The following is a 23729-nucleotide window of genomic DNA, read 5'->3' on the forward strand; positions in this document are numbered from 1 at the left end:
ATAATTGCAAATAATATGAAAGGATGCGTGAGATTCCATAGGACCTTAGGGAGCTGCGATTCGAACAAGATTTTGTTGCTACGTTACCGCTTAAACTGTTACGTTGTGGTCTGGTTTGGTATTGTATAAATGGTGTGATCGAATTCGCCTGAACCAAAAAATAAGTCGTTTCTGTTTTCGCCTCACTGAAAGCAGACTTTTAAAATTGAAGATAAAGTAAAATTGATGGGTATGTCAGACTTGTAAAGAAAAGTGAAGGAAAATCACATAGATGAGCTTCAGTTAACACTTCAGTAGTGTAAGTTTGAGGAACTGGACCATGGCCTAGAGGCAGATACATCTAATACAAAATAATCAGATGATTTTCCTTCACCAGAGGTCTTCCTCTGTTAGTAGAGGCTAGTCGGGGTGTGATTTCACATTTATCCCACCATCTTCTGTTCCAGAGGCCAGGAAATCGCGGAACTCCACCTCCTTCTCATGAGTCATTTTACCTTAAGGGTGGTTATGAAATTAATACCTATGTAACAGCCATTTCACCACATATATACGAGAAAATTAACACATTTCGTCCAGATGACCATTTGGCAATAGGACTCTGAGGAATATGTTATACAACCTTATTTATGAGAAATTAATTCGCTAATTAAAGTCACTCGCGTTCCAAATTAAGAACCTCCGACGAAATATTGTAACAGAAGTTGGTAGGGAACTAGGGACGGGCGTGTCCATAGTCCGCTGAGAACAGCCAGTAAGTGCTTTGGCCACCTTACACGCAAGGTAATAAAAACGAGTATTTTTGTTAGAAACAGTATTAAAATAGGAGTGTATGCATGTGTCACAGACTTAGGGAAGATTTATTACCCATCCCATTAGCACCCTCTCTCATGTAGACAGTAAAACAAGAAAATGTCATGCTTCACTTTAAAATATTTCCTAAGTAGTTTATTTTCGCTTAAAATGTTCTAATTCACGAAGATTGTATTTGTTAATAATAATAATAATAATAATAATAATAATAATAATAATAATAATAATAATAATAATAATAATAATAATAATAATAATAATAATAATACAAAGCATGCATTCTCTGTCTCAACATAGGACAGCCCTTGTCTTGCCGTATCATGGTTTTCATGCACGTGTTTGATAATAATAATAATAATAATAATAATAATAATAATAATAATAATAATAATAATAATAATAATAATAATAATAATAATAATAATAATAATAATGTGTTTCCAAATTGAGGACGATAGGTTCCCTAAGAAAACAATGGCATTGGCTATAGAGGGTAAGAGAAATAGAGGAGGACAAGGGCGAATATGGTACACTTGGTATTCACAAATTTGATCACAAGAGGCGTGGCAGTAACGAGGACACAGAGCTAGTTTCAAGCAGAGTATTGTGGAGGCGTTTAGCTTATTCACAGAGGCTTGCAGACTGAATGCTGAAAGGCATAACAGTCTATAATGAAGATTTATGTATGTGTTTATGTAGGCCTATGCATGTATGTATGTATGTATGTATGTATGTATGTATGTATGTATGTATGTATGTATGTATGTATGTATGTATGTATGTATGTATGTATGTATGTAGGACCTATGTGTTTAAGTTTTCTCCTATCACTTTTAAAATGCCGAAGTAAGGGAATTTTGCCTTGGGAAATTTTTAACATTAAAATTGTGCTACCGAATGTACGACAATTATTTGTCCCGGAAAATTTATACCGCAGCAGTTCATCCCAAACAATCATATTGTTTTTCCCCTTAAAACTACCACACCACAATGTCACTAAAAATAATTCGCTGCCCGCCAGAATCGTCTCTCCTCATATTCGGTCTGCTCCGAGTCTGTACGAAAGACTAAGAAGAGAATTACGTAAGAGCATTTTATATCAATGTAAGTTGGAAAATGCTTTCAAATAATTACTAAACTCTGCATCAGTAACAACGAACCAAGGTTTTCGACGTAATGTTGGTGATTCCGCGAAATTGCATTAAGTGTTCTAAGAAACCTTATGAAATTCAACCGCTCTTTTTATGTGGACGCTGCAAACGAACGTTACGACATGCAGACTTCCTGCTATCGGTGCACAAAAACTGTCCTGAAATCTGACACAAAGCTTTGAACATATTAGTCCAGCTTTCCTCCATCTTGTTTATATGAGCAAGGTTCTTCATATTTGGTGAACATTGAAATCTAACAGCGAAACTGGCTTTTTACCGTCGAAGAAGGTCTTCCAAGCTTTTCTGCCAAAAAACAAAAAACAAATTAAAAAAATTGTGCTCCAAGAGATAAGTCCAAAGATCATATTGAATCACATTGAATTGTCAGTGTCAGCACAAGTAGGCATTTGAAGAACTACACCCGTCATATTAGAACATCATATACCTTTCTCAAAAGGAGAAATCTGCGGGATGCTATTAATTTTTCCGGCGCTGTATTCATTTTTCAACAGACAGTGATTTAATATTTTTTCAAATAAATACAAAAATACTTCTTCCGTGAATAACAGTTTTGTATAAGTTGTAAAAGTTAAGATAATGTCTTTGTATAAAGAGTACTGTTCTAAAACTTAATGGAAAATATGTTAATTGAAGTCTGGCTCGCCTGCTATCCAGTATTTCACAACTTTTTATTTTCCACCCACTTTACAATTTGTGACAGGGGGCGAGGGTACCCTAAGGAACTCTTCCCTACATGAAACTGTGATAAGTAACGATTTCCCAGGTGCAATAGACATATATCAGTTAGGTCTCCTTTCTGGATTCTGATTGGATTCTCAAATATCACCACGAATGTTTATGCCGTTATAGGAAAAACGCAAATACCGATGGTGGCACTGTAATGAGGCAATACCAGGCAGTATAGGGAGTGAGGTAGTTCGCCATTGTTTTCCACTAATCCCCCTACCCGAATTCCTCAACGTACACTTCACGTACGTCCGGCTAGCTCGTACCCTGTCGCAGAGAAGAGCATAGTAGTGGTGAACCGAGTACGGTACTGAAAAGTACTGTGAGACGTTTAGAATAGTGATACTGAAATGAAATGGCATATGGCTTTTAGTGCCGGGAGTGTCCGAGGAAAAGTACGGCTCGCCAGATGGAGGTCTTTTGATTTGACTCCCAGCCCCCTGTGTCAGCGAAATTAACCAATTATAGTTAAAATTCCCGACCACGCAGGGAATCGAACACGGGACTCCTGTGCCCAGGGGCCAGCCCGCTAACCATTTAGCCATGGAGCCGGACATAGTGATACTGAAGATGGGGAACAGAGTAAAAGTAATATGTAGTGAAAGGGGTGGGGACTCCAACATTATAACAACTTTATATTCAGACATGGTACGAATGTGAAATCTGCTGTTGAACAAGGTTGCCGATGCTCGATGAAGGGGAAATGTAATGCCAAATTTTGAACACTGGGGAGTGATCATGTTTTGTCTAGGCGCGTGGGAGATCTCACTAATGATCCTTCTTGACAAAGAAACCAAAGAAAGGCATCTAGAAGGAAATTGTGCAATGATGAATGGACAGATTTACTTTTGAAATGTGTTTCGTACAAAGATGAAATATTATTACAAGGGAAGTGTCCATATTGTCATTTCGAAATCAATAAAGACATTTCGCAGAAACCATGAAGGGACCCCTAAAATAGCGTTGTACAAAAATTTAGCTGCCTTCTCGAACCGGAAGGTTTCGAAATCTTGATGCAAAATCCGTGTGACAACGCAGCTTACTGGACAACCCTTGCTTCTTGCTGGCTGGCGCGGCGCACAACGGAGTGGAGTTGCAGTTGTGCTGGAGACAGGGAGAGAGAGAGAGAGAGAGAGAGAGAACGAAATGGCAGGCTTCCACGCGAAAAATTCTCAGTTACAGTAGTCTATCAATCACTAATAATCTGTATTTAGCAGAGTCGCCCAGGTAGCAGATCCCAATCTGTCATATTCATAGCCTTTCCTTAAATGATTGCAAAGAAATTGGAAATTTACCGATCACCTCCCTTGGTATGTTATTCCAATCTACAACTCCAATTCATATAAACAAAGATTTGCCCCAATTTGTCCTCTTGAATTCTAGCTTTAGTTTCATATTGTGATCATTCTTACTTTTAAGGACACCACTCAAACTTATTCGTCTACTTATGCCATTCCACGCTATCCCCTCACTGATAGCTCGGAACATGCCACTTAGTCGAGCAGCTCGTCTCGTTTCTCTCATGTCTTCTCAGCCCTAACTTTGCAACATTATTGTAACGCTACACTTTTGTCGGAATTCACCCAGAACAAATTGAGCCGCTTATCTTTCGATTTTTTTCTATTTCCTGAATCAACTAATCACGGTGAGAGTCACATACATTGGAACCATACTCTAGCTGGTGTCTTACCAGAGACTTATATGTCCTCTCCTTTACATACTTACTACAACCCCTAAACACACTCATAACCATGTGCAGAGATCTGTACCCTTTATTTACAATCACATTTGTGTGATTACCCCAATGAAGATCTTTCCTTATATTAACACCTAGGTACAAACAATGATCCCCAAAAGGAACTTTCAACCCATCAACGCTGTAATTAAACCTTAGAGAAATTTTCCTATTAGTGAAATTCACAACTTGATTTTTAACCCCGTTTATCATCTTACCATTGCCTACTGTCCATCTCACAACATTACCGAGGTCATTTCGCAAGGTGCTCACAATCTTGTAACTTATTTAATACTCTGTACAAAATAACATAACCTGGAAAAATCCTTACGTCTGATTCCACTTCTTTACACATATCACTGATACATACAAGAAAACATAAAAGTCCAAGGTCACTTCATTGTTACGGAACTAATGTGAAACGTTATAATGAGGTGCGTTAATCCCATGATACAAACACGAATATTTTTGGCACCATGCACAACGAATATGCACTTTGAGGCCACATTGTTCTTCACAGTTTTCTTTACTTGTCTGAAGGCAATATTTCGCAGGCACTTCGAACTCGGTGGTCTCTCCGTTGTATAATTGGTTGCGAACCACGAATATTTAATCATGCCCTTGAACCTGGGGATGAAAATTGATAATGAATAAAGGACTGCATTTCCAGTATGCCGTTTCTCAGATAAACATCAAACTGAAAGTCTTCGCAACTCGGCGCAATATCTGTTAAGCGGGGATACAAAGCCTTCCACTACCGTATGAAAAACTTGTCCGAGGACTGTATTTTCCCTGTAGTGCCGGGAAGAATCTGGAGAATTTCTATACTGTTTCCTGGAGGAATGTCTTCAAGACAGCTCTTACCACTATAAGTAGTCCAGGAATCTAGCAGTAGGAAACACTTTTCTTCCGCAAATGGGAAGAAGGATTCTTTAAACCAATACTTTAATTCCTTTTTCCACATTTTCCCTGATTTTGTGGCTATTACAGTTATATTTCTGGCATGAAACATTTCTTAGGAAACTCTCGCACCGAAAGTTCCAGTTGCCTGCTGTAGTACAATGAATAAATTCGGGAAAAGAGTACTAGTCATTACTAACTGTAGGCATAATTGTATACGAATGGGTGAGTGCACTAACTGATTGAGCAACTGTTTCTGTATGTTTCTCACCAACAAACGATAGAGTCCTTTTCGCTTTAATTTCTCGCACGACACAACTCTGATCAGTATTGTATATCGAAGAAGGGGTGTAGTATAAAAAACGCTCTGTAGCTGTTTCCACAAATTTCTTTGCGACTTTATCATTTTCGTCTTCTTCTTGGAGATGCGCACGGGATACAAACTTCGTAATTTTTCTACTTTTTATTCAGTACTTTTTCTTAAAAAGACTCAACACACTAGCATATTCGCTGAAATTAGTTCGCCCTATTGAAATCTCTCTTGAAATTTCCAAAGCCTACAGTCGCAGGTCTTCATCGCATAAATTCGGCATCAGTCTTCTTGCTTCTGTAAAGCGAGAAAACAATTTTGCATGCATCCATTTCCTGTGTTCAATGGGGCTTACTGATGTAGATTCTAATTGGTTCTTTCACCTGTACAGTTGTCTTAGTGACGTCACCTTACGACAACTTTTGCGAACAGTTGTTAATGAAAGCCGCTTCTTACCCCCCTTATTTAACTATAAATGTACAGCTTTTCCCTTGTACAAAAGATCTACAGTTTGTTTCGCTTTCTTCTGTGGAGTGGAAGCATAGCTTGAACTAGTAGATTTGCTAGGTGACTGCGGTGTCCCTTCACTGGATTGACAGGAATCAGACTCGGGGCTCAAAATAGGATCCGTAACACATTTTGTTCCAAGTAATGGTGTGCTGCCTTCTCTTTCAGATAATGCAGATGAGGTGTCGCTGCTTCCACTATCATTTTCACTGTCACTATTTATCTCCAGATACGACTCCGAGACGATGCTGGCACCCATGGGAAGATTTTCAATTAGTTCGATCATATGTCGACCCATCTCCCTTTCTTCCGAAGTTATTTTACGGGAAGAGGAGAAACCTTTTTTCACGGTAATAACTAAAGAATACTGTAGAACATTAGCGTGTAGCCTCCGTGGCTCAGGCAGCAGCGCGTCGGCCTTTCACCGCTGGATACCGTTCTTCAAATCCTGGTCCCTCCACGTGAGATTTGTGCTGGACAAAGCGGAGGCGGGACAGGTTTTTTCTCCGGGTACCCCGGTTTTCCTTGTCATTTTTCATTCCAACAACACTCTCCACTGTCATTTAATTTCATCTATCAGTCATTAATAATTGCCCCAGACGAGTGCGACAGGCCTCGGCAGCCGGCTCAATTACTATCCTCGCCGCAAGTTCGCGGCTTCATTCTTCCTATCCCTGACCCGGTCATTGACTGGAAAACAGGTTGTAGGTTTTCACTCTAGAACATTAGCCGGATTCATGACTGCTCTCTCAAAGGAACATGTGTCAACTGGCTAGCGCAGAAAGCTCAAGGTAATCCGGTCGCTTCAGCTGGTCACCAGGGCTGTCCACATCGAGCTATACGCTAACGCGTGCAATTCTATTATATATTTCCGTATCAATTTCAGGACCTTTCAGATCGAAATGGCAGCATACCTTTTCTACATCGCTTTCTTATGGACCCCTCATCCTGTCTCCCAAATTTCATTGTCGATTTCAATATGATACTACGGACAGTTCCCTTGTCAAATTTTATTAGGTGTCGTTGAACAAAGCAAACCTTTTCACCAGCGGTCGCCTCGATCAATGACTGGCGTGATATAGTTTCCAACTCAATCAGAACACAAAATAATCAACGGGGTATTTTGAAGGCCTCTTTTTAAGTAAATGATGAAGAATAACTTTTAGTTGAATTTTGTTATTTTAAGTCTGTCTTTTTTCTCTCTTAGTCCATGTTATGTATAGACCTGTGTTGTATCCAATTCTTATCCTGAAGTTTACTTATCCGAACTGAGACCAGCTCCGTTTCTTTTGGTAAAAATATGTTACATAGTGTTCAGTTATTCATGATAAACGAATTTTAAATTCTCATTTTATAATACGAACTTTGATTTAATTTGTGATTATCTCAATAAGAACAATTTGATCTTGTGCTGTCGTACTTAGAATTACAATGAATATGTTATCACTTAGTTTCAGCATTGCATGCAGTGAATATTTTTCATTGTTTTAGCACTCAATGAGCCGACTATAGACTATGGCTTCCAGAGACTCCAGAAACTCATACCACGGCACCCTGGGGATCCGGAGAAGTTACCGAAGGTATAAACATCATTTTGTAAATATTGAAATGAATTATATATTAGTCGTTGTTTAAGTGTTAATTTTTTGTAATAATTAAGTTTGGTATATCGAGTAATACATATGTGCATTGAAAGGGAACTTACTACAGAAGCAAAACAGGAAGAAATATTTCTTATTGAAAAAGCCGCAGGTGACAGCCCCTGGAATTAACTCCTGCCTCAAAGTTCCAGCCTCCGACTGGGGAAGTGGCAACCCAGGATTCTGGTCGAGATTCGTCTTCCTCCTACCTTCAGCGATCAGATGAACCTCAACTGGTAACTGGGAGGGCATTGTTCTTCTTGAATAACGAATGTGCATACGTGAGATGCCTAAATGGGATGTGTGTGTGTTTGTGTAAAGACTGAATTTTCTGATACCATCACTTCAGATACATCTCGTAAAACCAGAGCCAATATACCGAGACAACTTGAACTTTTGACAGCATATACTTTACTAATTAGTCGGATTCGCTTGAGATAAGAGTGAAGTGAAATCCACGTATAATGCATGAAAATATGAAATTATAGACAGGTTCATTTCCAAGTTATAAACCTTTGTTTCCGAATACTTAAGTGTTGACTTTTGCAACTATTTAAATGTAACTCTTTAGTAAATTGGGAGTTTCTTGTGATGATAACATCTTACTTTAAAGAACACAGACGATATTTCAAGAAATCGCCTTGCAGGAGGTGATGCATGTTATTTCTGATTAAATGATGAATGTTCCGCTCATAAAACCTTTTAATACTTCTGGTATTCATTGTTGACGATTAGAATGAGATTATGAAATACATGGAAGAGTCATGAAGTGAGATTAGCAATAACAGTTCAAGTTTTCATCCTACTTACTTTGTACAGTTTGGTACAAAATTTGGATAGTATTGTGACCAATTATTTACCACTTAAATTTTACTAAATTATCATAATATTTGGATAAATTCTTCCACCAACGTGAAAAACGGACGTTTCTTCAAGACTCATCCTTAATGGGATAACATACAAAATTACTGAACAATTCGTGAGAATCCTTGCTCAACCAAAATTTTGAGAAGTATTCTTTGCAGAAGATTGGAATGAGATAATGATCTACACAGAAATATCAAGAAGTTTCCAAAATGAAATAAAATGTTTATCCTGGTGGCGTTGGCGAAGATTTGATGACTGATGAACATCTTCAACGAAACATTTCAGACCAAATGATTGGCCTGTTTAGTTCTTCAATGCTTCAAGATTCCAAATTCCAAGTCAAAGATTCCCTTGCCATTTAAGCATATATGATATTGTAATGGGTGTGTGTTCTTTTAAATTTTTCTTCCACAAAATTTGTAGATTCTATTCATGTTCATTTGATTCAAATTCCTGTATAAATGCGGATGAAAGAAACGAGCCTCAGTTGAACATGTGTTTTTCGCGCTGTGCAGGAGATAATTCTGAAGCGCGCTGCCGACTTGGCTGAGGCGCTGTACAGCATGCCACGCAACAATCAGCTGGCGCTCTCTGCACCACGATCCCCCACGATGAGCAACAACGGCATGTCCTCGGGGTTCAACACGTACACGGGGCAGCTGGCGGTCAGCGTGCAGGAGAATGGAAACGGTCAGTGGACTGAAGGTGCATATCCTTCCCTCTGCTTCATCATCTGCATGTCAGTTTGTCTCTTGTAACACTGCCATCCGGCCGTCACGATACAAAATCCTGGCTGGATAACGAAATAATGTGCTTTCTTATTTTTTAAGTTCATACTAATCCCTTTGTATTTCAGTTACTTCATGCCACTACTTTGGTCATTTTAACGAAGGTTCAGTCAGTATAGAGAGGAGTTCTTTAGTAGTTTTTACGTTTGTCAAGACATGAATTAGGTTATAAGTTACCATTTGCAGAAATAGCGAAACATGATGAGCAGGTTACAGTAATGGTGGTGGCAAGGAGGCGGTAGATAACAGTCAGGGTTTTATTGACTTTGAAATCATGAAAAATAAGACTATCGAATTAGTTTTAAAGATTGTTAGCTTTCTCAAAGAAATTGCTGCGTAATGAAGATGAGACAAAATTAGTATAGGTTTAATCATTCATCAGGTACCCCAATTTTAAGACTAATTCACTGAGAGAAACGAAATTACAGTCTGCTTATAGACGTGAAAATAAGCTTCGAAATGCAGTGGTTTATTCGTCTAAGAAATTGATTTGTTCTTATTTATAGTTCGGTTTCACACGAATTTTATACGTGTACATTGATAATTTAGAGGATCCACTAACAGCCATCTCAAAGAAGAAAATAATTTAGCAAGCTATTTACCTCTGGAAACGATATAATGAACTTCTAAATGCAGAAAGGTCTGCATATGAGGAATATACGACATATGCCTAGGATAAGAACTATTAGCGAACATCTAGGTAGTTTTCATATACTGTGTATTGGAAAAAATCCAAACAGCGACTTACGGAACTGAGTGACAGATGTTTAATTCCTTCAAGAATAGTAACAAATCATTCAGAAGCAGAAAACAGCTATGGAAGAATATTGGGAAGATGTGTTGGATATCAATTCCTCTTGACACAAAGATAATGTTCTCGCAGCTAACCTGTCAATAGAGAAGTTTCACTTTTATACACTTAATTCGTATTGCAATGCATGAATATGTATTTCCGAGGACTCATGCTTTGAGTTCAACGACACGCGATGAATCTAGGATTATAATCTTCTGCATGATAGCTCCATTTCAAGAGGAACAATCTCTCAACCCACTCTCCACAAACCTTAAGTTATTGTATTAGGCTGTGTACGGCCAAATATGCACTACCTTAGAGTTCCACTACTTAAACGAAAAGTACGGTGCCTTTAAATAAGCTATGTAAATGAAATTGGACGAATTGGATATTAAGAATATTATTTTGAATGACGCAACGCCTTGTAAATAAGAAATACAGATTTAAGGAACCCACTGAACAGGAAATCTACTTGCTTGTGAGGGTGAATATTAGCCTTCTGTCTCAGTAACTTAGAGTTAGTGACTAAAGTCTTCCCGTATAATAGTATTACCTTGAATCCTGGGAAACAGTGCCGTGTTAACCAGGCTGAGGATCCTCAGAAAAGAAGTCTCTGCTGAAAAATCCTTCATAAATTGTTGTCTTGCAGCATAAGAAGAACATAATCGAGATACAGACCAGAAGTTTGCTTCAAGCTTCACTATTCATCATGGACATCATAAATACGATGTAATGACCGGACGTGATTTCAGAATTTACCCCTTCCTGTTTTTCTCAGCTGTAAACGTAGGCAATATAGGCTATGCGTACAACATTCACGGAGAAGATTTGTGATCAAGAATGAAATCATTTTGAAAAGTTATTATGTGTGATAGTAAAGTGTTCCTTGCAAATATTAAATAGTGTGTGTGTGTGCGTGCGTGTGTGTGTTCTTTGCGTTATTGGTGCAGGTTTATAAATATGCTGGCACTCTGTTACAATCTGAGAAATGACGACTCCTGTGCGATTTTGAAATCCAGATGGTGTTAACACATCTTCATTTATGGCTTCAAAAAATCTAAGATGCAGTTGTGAGGAAATTGCGGATGTAAATTATCGTACATCTATCATCCATTTATCATCCTCTTTCATAAAAGTTTTTAGTTTCACTCCTGTAAAATATCTACAGTATTAGACCTATTGGATCGAAATTGAATGCCAGAAAAATGGAACTTGTTAGTCGGCTTTCAAGGTAGATGTTGGTATTTCAAATACTGGATTACATGAAAAATATTCTAAAATCGCGTAACAGTCATGGAAAGACATATAAACGATAATTTATTATGGAAAATATGCAAATGCTGTATATGAACCTAAACAAAGTGTCATCAAAATTGATATGATACGTTCGAAAATTATTGTTTACTGTTCTGTGGAGTTACAAATACATGCCATGTGGACATACGAGTGCTTCGTCAAAATTCAGCAGACTATTACGTTTCACCATTCCTGCCAGATTTATGTTGAATGTATAATATGTTGCACCTGATTACTACTGAGAGCAGGAGAGGTGACTGATTATATTTCTGCTTGTTAAAATAGTCGTTGAATAGATTTATCTAAAAACATTTCGTGACCTATTGACCAACTTTGGTAAAAACCTTGTGCAGAGAATATCAACACTTTATACCATCTCGTCACTTCCATCTGTGAAGCTGAAGCATCTTACAAGAGTTCATCATTTAAATCAAGGATTACAGTTACGATGAAACGGATGTTTTTCAAGTTATGATGATCCTAGTTGCTATCTGTCTCTTCACTGTTCAATTTTACTGACCAATTGTAGAACCACAATCGCCATTATGCTCAAGAGAATCATCTGCAATTACGTTGCTCAGCTATAGACCTATCAAGAATATTATTACATTAAATACAGCATTCGAAGAAGAAACTCTACGATTCATAATTTTTATGACAGTATATCTTCGTTATCTCAAATCTCTTATTGAATGGAATAGTCACTAGATCAAAGAATTAATTTCCAAGAAGCCTAGTGATCTACATCAACGTAAGATACATGAGAAAAATAATACTTACAAACTTCGCGATTAAATGATTGTTCTATTCACTTATCGTCTTAAAGTGTTGATCCAACGGTGCTACTTGCAGCAAACGTCAAGTGTTACATTATTCACAAGAAATTGGAAAAAATCTTCTCCAGAAATAATCATCTTTCTAATCGAAGGAACTGTTCACGTATTCATGATTGTGTGATATCCACAGATATATTATTGACTCCTGAAGTTCGAAAATACCAACACATCACTAAATTACCTGTGATATCTGAGCAATTTGCGCTACCATGGAGCTATCACAGGGACTAAATTGTGTTAGAAGCTTTCTCTGACGCCGATGTAGGCCTACTACTGTACAATATGTGCCAAATGATTCGAGTAATTATTCCGCAAGTTATAGTCTGATTACCAGACACATTTCAGCACTCACACACGGACTTCTAAAGAAGCCCAGGAACTTAAGGATAGATGCCAGTAGATGAAAAAATGAAATGGCGTATGGCTTTTAGTGCTGGGAGTGTCCGAGGACAAGTTCGGCTGCCAGATGCAGGTCTTTGATTTGACTCCCGTAAAGGACCTGCGCTTCGTGATGAGGATGAAGTGGTGATGAAGACGACACATACACCCAGCTCCCGTGCCAGCCAAATTAACCAATTATCGTTAAAATTCCCGACCCTGCCGTGAATCGGACCCGGAACCCCTGTGACCAAAGGCCAGCACGCTAACCATTTAGCCATGGAGCCGGACAGTAGATCAAATAAGTGGAACTCTCAGCCAAGTGTGCAATGAAACCCTTCGTGCCTCGGATGTACAGAATGTCATGAAGATATATTAATGGTAGTTATAGGTGACAATTTCGCCTTGCATACATCACAATTCATGCATTTACGTTGAGTTATGAATTTCAGTGAACTATATAAAATTCAACAGTGAATGGAATAAAGGAATAAGGTATGTTTCCTACATTCATGAGTCTCTCTGAGGTATGGGAAATAACAATAATATTCGAAAAATTCTTATATTACATTTCCACTAAATATATCACCAGTCTTGAACAATTTAGTACCAGGACTTGACGTTGAAAAATGTGTACTACATAGTATGCAGTGTGATGATGAGACATATTAAGTTTCCAAAAAAGTGTTTAATATCAACATCAGTACTTAAAACCTCTCCTCGCGTGAAAATTGATATGATTTCTTGTCTTCTAATTAATTAGACAATTAATCGTAGAGAAGACACTATTTACGTTGTTTTTTCATCGAAAGTGAAAACTGAATGCACGCTCAAGACGGCAAGATCTCTCCAACATTGACCTATGAGTACTGAGAACACTATTACATTCACCACCCATTGTACATTCAAAATTTTTCTTCTCCGTTTCGCACAAGAGGCAGCATATATGCTGGTAATTTCTGCATTGAAAAACCCTCTAGGACAATTATTTCTTAGTTCGTTTCATCGTTCCATACATTTACATATAATTTTCTGAAATTATAAAGTACATGTATTCAGATGTACACTTTCCAACTGATATCAAAGGCTAAGGTCCTGCTGCGCTATTTATCGACATTTACTATCAAGAGGATAAAAATCGTGAAAGAAATGTTGGAAAAATTGAAATCGAGTTCATGAGTTCAACTTGATGTTACGACGTACTGATATCATGAATTTACTTCAGGTGCATAATATTCACCGACCCTAAATGAAATAAGTACGGTACTTCGAGTATATTATATCGCTGTGATGGTACCTTATGTAACATGCAAGGACGGAAAAGGGCTAAATCATGTCAAGAAGAAAATGTTAATGATCGAGAATAACATCTCCATTTGAATGCGGATTTGACCATAAAATCTCTACTCGGCTTCATTTTTCACTACGAATTTTCTTAATTGCAGTAATCTTTCCCATCCTCGATGTAGAAATTACACCACTGCTGTCAAAGCTTATTATTAATACACAAGAAGAGAGGATTTTCAAAATAAAAACAGAGCCGAATACTTCCTCATATATTACAGGGATAGTTCAAGCAAATTCACAGAGATTAAACTCTCCAGGTGTACTGACTTCTGACAAACATTAGGTATAATTTCATGTACTTATCTTCATGATAACATTTCTAGGAATACGATATCCACTAATTATTTAAGGGTCGTTTGACCGAAATTCAACACTACACCTCGCCAAACACTTCCCACTAACAAGCGATGCTCTTTCTATTGAGATTCTGTGAGTTTTATTTTTCTGACGTTTGTGGGACAGATAGTGAACGATGGGAAGGAAGTGAGATATTGTCAAGTGAGTGATAAGTCAAGAAGTAAAAGAGTAGTTTACAGCAGTATAATTCATAAGGCAAGGATGTTCTCTCCTACAAGTTACACTACCACGCATATGGATATTGAGTGGGAACTGTAGCTATGTTCAAATTAATAAACTTACACTCCAATTCAGTTTCCTCCCAGTATTACTTGTGGATTCGTGTTTATTGTTTAAGGTAAATGCCTTAATATGTCATTAGCATATCTTGCGAACTTTCAATTGGATATTGTGTAGTACTCCGTGGAGAGTTCAGGTTTACCAAATAAGGGAGGTTAAACGCGGGACACTGACACTATATTTATTGACACGTTTAGGAACCAATTTTAAGAACAAATTTCTGGCATTCTGGGATGTCTTAAACCTGAAAATAGTTGAGGAGATGTAAATCACATTGCATTAAGCACTTATTTTCACCACAAGGCACTCTAGCTTAAAATCAACAGTATTATTGAACAAAGCATATATTTCTCTCAATTCTTTTCTGAAGTTTTCCTGGCCCTTGGGAGAAAATCCTGGAGTGTTCTAATTTCTCCTCGACAAAGCTCATCTTTGTTCACAATTATCCACCATGCTTCGATCTTTAAGTGCATTTACCATTGCAGACATTTCCTGAAACATTGAAGAAATTTGGTGTTAGACAAACTAGGGAGGATATGGCGGGGAGTTACACACATTTCCAATTACCGACAAGATAATATTTACTCATAACACCCTAAGCCAAAGAAGAACATTTTAGATACTTCTTCACACTTCCGGTATGAAGTACCATGTACTTGCAATGTCGGTTGGCATGGGCTCCGGTGATGATCTGATATCATATTTAAATACGCGTATTAGTACACCAGTAAAGGTTCAAAACAATTATTTCGGAGTAGTTTTCAGAAAGTACTTTAAACATTATTTTTCACACAGTGTATTTGTAATTTAATGCATAGATGACTGTTAATTAAGATAACATTTTTGCATTAAGGTGATCTTTTATTTCTAGTAGCAAGATGAAACGAAAGAAATGGATAAGAATACGAAACATAACTATGTATTGGATAATAGGACATAATATATTATATTTGATCTTTATTGATATTTAAGTGTTTTGAGAACTTGACAAATATTCCTAGTTAAATGAGCAAAGTATTGCTGTGAAGTAGCAGTTCTCTCGGTACCAATATTTAAAATCATTTTTACATAAATGTAAACCAGAATTACTTACAGCTTAATTAAAGTGCATTTTATCGAGTTGCTAATTAACTGTTTATAACTGCATGTGGTTGATTCTTGAAGTCTCTTTATTTCCCATCACATTTATTTTTTCTTTGTAAATAGATCATTTTGGTTCTTTTCTATGTATATGTGTATGTAAGTATGCATGCACTGGCGCACTTAACCCGTTTGTCTTACTGATAGGGTTTTTCTTCTAGAGGAGTACGGACGTGGCCAGAGCAGTAGTGTGTCACCGCGAGGTGGTGGCTATGGCTCCAGCGCTTCCACACCCCATTCGTCCAACGGTGGTGGCTCGTATGTAACAGGCGGAAGTTCTGGTGTTGCCATGAATGGCAGCTACAGTACGCAAGGCGCGGGTTCTGCGGGTACAGCGGGGACAACGCAGCTCACCAACATGGGGGTTCCAGGTTCGCCAGCCTCTGGCCTCTTCAACTCCTCCTCCAGTGAGTCTCTATTATTAACGTAGTGAATGTCATGGATCTTAAATACTCTTCTCTCCAACTACAAATCTTCAGTTGGAGTAACGCATGAATCACAGCCCTATAATGCTCATGCTAGCTCACAGACTGACATTTCTCCTGCATACGGAGCGTATGCAGTACTAGATGTCATTTATTCAAACCAGTTCACTTCATTTTATTTTTACATCATTAAATTCGAATATGTTTAAATACATTATGATTGGTTTTCTAAAACTGTTTCTGAAATTGGGGTAATTAGCCAACATGAGCAATTTTATAATTATAAATGTCTGCTTTTCGTCATAAATTTCACACGTTTACTGTCCTCTGATTGGTGATTGTCTAGGTCAATATCTGTGAGTATGTATTCCTACAGTGCATTTCGTAAGAAAGCTGATTGATTCTCTATGATACATCTCTCTTTACTCTTGAAAAATAAAATACAATATGAAGTTATTCGAAAAATTAAATAAACTCCATAACATGCGAGAAATCGCTGTATGTGTATTCGTGAGAGAAGGCCAACAGGTGCAAGGTCATTGACTTAAGTGATGTTTCTGAACAACAACTTGTGTTTGAAAGAATTAAGGAATACGGGAAATATTTTGGAGCAAGAAGGGAATAGTTAAAATATACCAAGTAGTTTTTAGAAAGATCACAAAGAATATTAAAGTGGTACTGTATGAGTTCCCTTTTACACCTTATAACACTGGATTAAATGATTCACCGGAACATTTCGAAACTGGATTAGGCTACCTAACGGTAATGGTTTACTGTTTGTAAGTGATATCAGGGTTAAACCCCAGTGAACAGCTATTACCACCACCACCACCATCATCATCATCATCATCATCATCATCATATATTATTCTATTTATTTCAATACCAACCAAAACAATGAACTTGCGATCTCTCTCTCTCGCAAAGATTTATGAGTATTGCTATGCTCACGAGTTTCTCAATTTATATTTCGAGCAAGGGTACCCTTATCCTGAGGAATTAATTAGGTACTTATTTATGTTGTCGACTGGGTAAATTCGAGAGCTATGGATCTCTTGAGAAATTGAAGTCTTGGTTCAATATTTCTTGAATTCATGGTGATGAATGGAACAGACTTCCTTACGGAAGATCCAATGTCTTTTCGCCACCTCGATTAGGTGGTCCCATTTAATTTTTCTGAGATCACTTTAATTTCTAATCACCATTGATTCATGGGAATGATGTTGATGGCAAACGATTCTTCCTCTATCTGTTTATCTTGTCACTTCTACACCTTCGTAAACTGGACACATTTTATGAGCGGCCACAGAATCCTGAGTTCCATAGTTTGATTGTTAACTGCTGTGCTGTAACTAAATTATGTACGGCTGCTTGGATGAATGGTCAGCGTAGTTGCCTTCGGTTCCGACTGGGTCGGAAATTTTCCCTTAAGTGACAAATCCTCTGCCTTGGGGAGTGTGTGTTTGTACTGTACCAACATCCCTGCAACACACACCACATATAACACTATCCTCCACTACAATAACACGCAATTTCCCATACACGGCAGATGCTGCCCACTATCGTCGGAGGTTCTGCCTAATAAGGGCTGCACCAGGAATTGTTATTACTAAACGGTTATGAGACATCTACATAACAACTCCACTATCTCCCAAAACATCTCCTCAGTAATGGCACTTTCAGTCGTTATTCTGAATATGGATTTTCGCAAATAACCGGTACTTATTCCATACATATGGTATTATAGCACGAGTGGTGATTAAAGATGAATTTTATTTCAGGTGCACGTGAAGTCTATGAATGTTTATAGTTAATCAACAACAGCAAAGCTGGATTTCATTAGATTATTCCATGCCAAGTTTATTTGAAATTATATTCCGTGAGTGAGTGTAAGTTATACATTCGAATGGCTGTATAAGTTAACACCTGCCTCGCGGTGTTTGGAGATCTTTGATTCGTGTGTTTGTTGTCTATAATCTGTTCGAATAGGATAAAAAGGCAATTACTTCTTAATATTTCAGAATAACGCCTCCTACAGCATCATGAAAGCAACAGTTGACTTCTAGACTATTATTGAAAAAATGAAATTGAAAATCTGCAACAGCCAGCTTAAAAAAATATTTTCATTCAGATTTTGAATGTACCACGCACGTTCAGTACAAATAGATTCATCTGTCTTAAAGTCCGACTCGTTGGCTGAACGGTCAGCGTACTGGCCTTCGGTTCAGAGGGTCCCGGGTTCGATTCCCGGCCGGGTCGGGGATTTTAACCTTAATTGGTTAATTCCAATGGCACGGGGGCTGGGTGTATGTGTTGTCTTCATCATCATTTCATCCTCATCACGACGCGCAGGTCGCCTACGGGAGTCAAATAGAAAGACCTGCACCTTGCGAGCCGAACCCGTCCTGGGATATCCCGGCACTAAAAGCCGTACGACATTACATTTTATTTCATCTGTTTTAAAACTTACGCAATCACGCTAAACACAGATAATTCTTAAAGGGACTAATTCAGAAACTCAGTCCTTATCGTATGGTATAGTGGTCAGTCTGACTCGTGGATAATGAAACAATTTACCTCAGTGACCCCCAAATCTGTCCACAAGAAGAATAAACTAATTAAAATGCAGTTAATTTGTTACAAGTAGTGTTTTTCTTTGAATAACATTAATGATCAATCCGAAACTTGTAGAACTGTGCAGTGTCATAAAGCATACGAATTTCCGGAGCTAAAAATGTATTGCTGTATTAGATTGATGTATTGGATGACGTTATTTAACTTTACCTGAAACTACCGGGCGAGTTGTCCGTGCGGTTAGAGGCGCAGCTGTGAGCTTGCATCCGGGAGATAGTGGTTTCGAGCTCCACTGTCGGCAGCCCTGAATATGGTTTCCCATTTTCAAACCAGGCAAATGCTGGGGCTGTACAGTAATTAAGGCCATAGCCACTTCCTTCCCACTCCTAAACCTTCCATATCCCATCGTCGTAACGCTGCAACGTGAAATAAATTTTTAATAAAAAGAGAAAATATAACTTTTCCCGAAACTATCCTCCAAGAACGTAGTTGTCAATTCACCTGCCATTGATGGGTTGGTCAAATTTGATTACTTTGATTTTATGCGATGGCACCTTTGGTATCCACTCTATGAATGGTTTCGCAAAATTTATCACGATTTTTCGTGATAGATGCTGGGACTGTATTTCACTTTGGCATGTCTGGAACTTGTAGTGAATCTAATCATAATATTACAATGCATACGTATTTTTAGAAATACTATATTGATTATTGCGCTACCATGGAGCTATCATAGAGACTGAATTGTGTTAGAAGCACTCTCTGACGTCGATGTAGCCGCGCATGTAACGCGCTAGGGCTGTGGAGCCATACCCTGCACTCGACAGATGAGTAGGTTCGAATCCCACTGTCGGCTGTCCGGAAAGGTTTTCTGTGGCTTCCCATTTTCACATCTAGTCAAATATCCGAACAGTTCCTGTTAATGTGCCGCAGCCGATTCCTTCCATTTCCTTACCAAGTTTTCATTCATCGTCATTCATTTCATCTAAAATAGCTCCTCAAATGAGGCTAGCGAAAGGCAGAGCATCCGGCCGTGAAAACTTGCCATATAATTAAATGTCAATCCGCGACCCCATACGAAACAATACTACTACTTGGTAGACATACACACACTATAATGCCATGCATGATAAATCTATAATTCTAATGATTTAGTTCCTCTTAATAAAACCATCAACTCTGTATTTGAGCATTAGAAATACATGTTTTAGAACGACCATAATAAATTCGGGAAGGAAATAAACGAAGTGTCATGTAGCACTATGATTTATTATTTCAATGACACCAATATAATTTTTTCCTATTTCATTTCTTTTCGTTCTGTTGTTTTGTTTTAGTTTTGTCTCCTGACCCGGGTCAATGTCAGTTCGGACATCAGTACCAAACAGGTGCCACTGCAAAAGAAAAAAGTGCATTCGCGCCCGTGGTGCGCCCTACCCCCTCGTCCAGCCCCGGCCCTGGAACCCCAACCCCCTCGCCTGCACACTTCCACCACCAGATGTCAGGGTGGCACCATCTCGCAGTGCAGTGTTAGTATCACTTTTATGATTGGTATGTAAACACACTCTAACGAAGAAATCAACTAGTTTAGAAATAGACAGCACGCCAGTGTCTCTGAGGACACACCCGTTAGATATATATCGAACATGTTTAAAAATTAATGTAGATTTAGGTTTGGACTGTATCTGCATTATAAATAAGTTTAGATTGATGTATCATATTTCGACCCTAACTACAGATTAAACAGACTAGAGTTCCTAACATTTATGATAATTTAGTACATGCATGTGCCATTACGCATTAATATCGACAACATGAATGTTATAATTCCACTGGTGATCTGAGGTTACGGCAGTTATGCAGCATGCGTACCTTATATTTGAATGATATTAAACTGAAAATAATTGTAAATATGTATTATACTTTTATTCAGGGAAAAGTAAATTGCTGGTCGTCACTCTTCCGGAAACTTTAAGGCCAAATATCCGAAATGAAATTACACGAGGAGTTCAAGAATTTTCGACATTTCTGAGGAAAATAGGAGTACTTTTCTTCACGAAGTACAGGATGTGCGAAAATGCGAGAAGAACAATTACATAGGCTTTAGAAAGTACAATTGAAAGTGAACACAGTTCCGGTTGTGATGCTTATTAACTTTTCATGTTGTTCGTAAAGTTATATTAAAGTCTACTAGCAGAGTATTATGTGATAACACAGAAGATGAATGAAATTGACGATATAAGTTTGTGGAAGCGTTTCATTGATATTCACTTCCAGAGTGTAAGAATAAAATCAAGTAGACATCAAGAGAGGTTCTTACTGTAAGTTAGAAACTTTAAAAGAGCAAGAAAGTAACTAAAAACTAGAACATTTATTTCATAACAAAATTAAATATATATGTATTTCGTGATCGTTGGAAAATGCGTTAGTGTATAGATCACAGCTAGTTTTCTTGTGTAGACTGATATCAAATGTGATAAATTCAAATCATGAAAACAAATCATGTCAGAAACGAGATGGTACGTTTATACCACACTAATACTTACATTTTACATGTTCCATAGTCTATTAATATATACATAACTTACTATGATTTGTAAAGTTGTGGATGTCAACATTCAGGGTAACAGAGTTTAGAACCCATTTTGAACTCTGTCGAAATATCTTAAATGGTTAAAAGTATTCTTGTCTGTACATTGTGCATTACGTACTCACAACACTAATTCCCTGATGATGGTAACACAACAAAGGACGATCTTTCTGTTGGTTTAATAGATCATATACAGTATTTACTTATATGTTTATTTATGTATTGGTTAATAACCCTAGTTTTATTTCTCTGGTGCATAGACCACTACTTTTCTTGGTAGTAATATACCATTTTTCGTTTTCATGTAAATAATGCCTTTCAAGGATTGTTAATTTTTTCATGAATTTAGTTCAACACATAAATTGGCACATTTCTTATGACGGTTAAAATTCATGTATTCCTCATTGCTAATCTCTCACTTTGAACACAGCCAGGTAAACTTATCATGCTTAAAATGTAATCGTTTTACTTGTGCTGCACATTACATGAACTGCCCACGTATTCATGTCAATCTTCCGAGCCCTTGATGAAATATCCTTCATTATCATAAGTATCACATCTGAACTACAATAATGAAACTGGCACATTAAACATTAAAGCTCATAACCACATTAGGTCATATCATATGTTTAAGAAGATATAACATAACATCCTGGTTTTCTCTTTCTCGACATTAAGCCTCTGACAACCAGAGCCAACGAAGCATCCACTTGAAGGTTAAAACAAGGCATCAGTTGTATAAATACCAATGGTCCCGTAACCAGCGTCGTCAAATCAAGCGTTTCCAATCAGTCTAAGGACGTTTCGTTCTTTTGTTTTTGTGTTTTGAAGCGAAATCACTATTATTTCTTGGGTACTTACTGATGTTAGAGACGCTAGGCCTTACGACTACGGTGCAGTGGGTATTAGTGCATATGACTTTGCAGTTTATTTTTAAGTTCTACATGTAGAAATGATAGCACACTATAGAACGTCACGAAACTCTTTATAAAAACTACCATGTGTACAACGCCCAAAATCACATCAAAATGCTCTTGGAGCTGGGAGGATAGATCTCTTCTGGATATCTCGCACTATATGTACGCGGTGTGTGCTCAGGTTCTGCGAATAACTTATTTAGTGGACGCAGAGTAGAGCAGGTTCTTCCAGTGTGATAAAATGCGGAACAGTTTTAATATTCGAGCAGCTCCCCGCCCCCCCCCCCCCCTACCATCCACACCACTGAGTTTTGTTTACCGAATTAAGTTACAAACACAATTTACTTCACTTGATACCATCTTAGAACCGCAGTTCGCTTTGGATTTCTTTTCCATAATATGAATACCGGTACTAGAATAAAACGTATGATGTAAATTATATTATAAGAAGCAAATTACAAATATAATTTGGAGTTTGGGAGACAGCGTATTTAGATTCATGAGTTAAACACATATTTTGTGGTTGGACTATGTCAGTGAAAATTATATCTAAACATTACATGAACCTATGCAGAGGGAAATTGGATGTAGCGTATTTTAGACGTAACACTATTGTTTCATATTATACTATGCAGGAGGAGTGTATTTAATATCTATGTACTAAAATGTTTGTATCTTTCATGTAACGTGATTTCTTGAAATTTAGATAACTATGACCAGTTAATGACTTAAATGCAGAGTTCTGTGAACTTATTTTTAATCATGGGACAATATTAATATTATCTTTTTTTCTGTTCCAGGAGTGGGAAGTCTAGTGTCGTCTCCATTTGCCACAATGAACCCCTTCGCTCTGCCGACGTGTAACTCGCAGTCATATGGCTCGAGTCCGTTGTTAAGCTCCAGCAAGTAACACGAGGATCCCCTGTACTCGTAGAGCCAGCTTTGTATAGAGTTCTACAAGTAACAGGAGCCACGTAAAAGTAAAAAGGACGCTCCGACTAAAACCACTGTAGATCTCATTCTTCGAGAAGCTCAGGAAGTTACTTGAAGAGCTCATCAACATTAGACCCGTCTCCTGCTGAGCTCTGAAAGTGAATGACATTCTGCTATGAGCTTATAACCAACCTCCTAATACGTTTCACCTGTAATAAAGCAGGTCTCACCTTGTTGGGCTCAACAGGAAGGTTATATCCATCCTTGTTTAGCTCCACAAGCAGCTGCTGCTGACTCTGGCAGTCCACACGGAGAAGGAATACGGGAAGTGCAATGGACTATGTCAAACTAACCAGTTCGTGGCGGGAATTTCTGTGTGCTTAACTGTGATTCCTTGAACCCAAAGATC

The 23729-nt window shown here is 37.8% G+C and overlaps 1 protein-coding gene across 1 annotated transcript in view; it reads left to right on the plus strand.

Annotated features, from left to right (window-relative positions):
• Positions 1–23297, plus strand: part of kn (EBF transcription factor knot) — an 891516-nt gene extending 868219 nt beyond the window's left edge. Inside the window, exons 11-14 of the mRNA XM_067139000.2 lie at positions 7652–7740; positions 9183–9372; positions 16043–16288; positions 23188–23297. Coding sequence (XP_066995101.1) covers positions 7652–7740; positions 9183–9372; positions 16043–16288; positions 23188–23297 — 635 coding nt within the window. The remainder of the gene's footprint in view (positions 1–7651; positions 7741–9182; positions 9373–16042; positions 16289–23187) is intronic.
• The last annotated feature ends 432 nt before the right edge of the window (positions 23298–23729 follow it).

Source organism: Anabrus simplex, chromosome 2 (genome assembly GCF_040414725.1).
Source record: "Anabrus simplex isolate iqAnaSimp1 chromosome 2, ASM4041472v1, whole genome shotgun sequence".
NCBI classification, from domain to species: domain Eukaryota; kingdom Metazoa; phylum Arthropoda; class Insecta; order Orthoptera; family Tettigoniidae; genus Anabrus; species Anabrus simplex.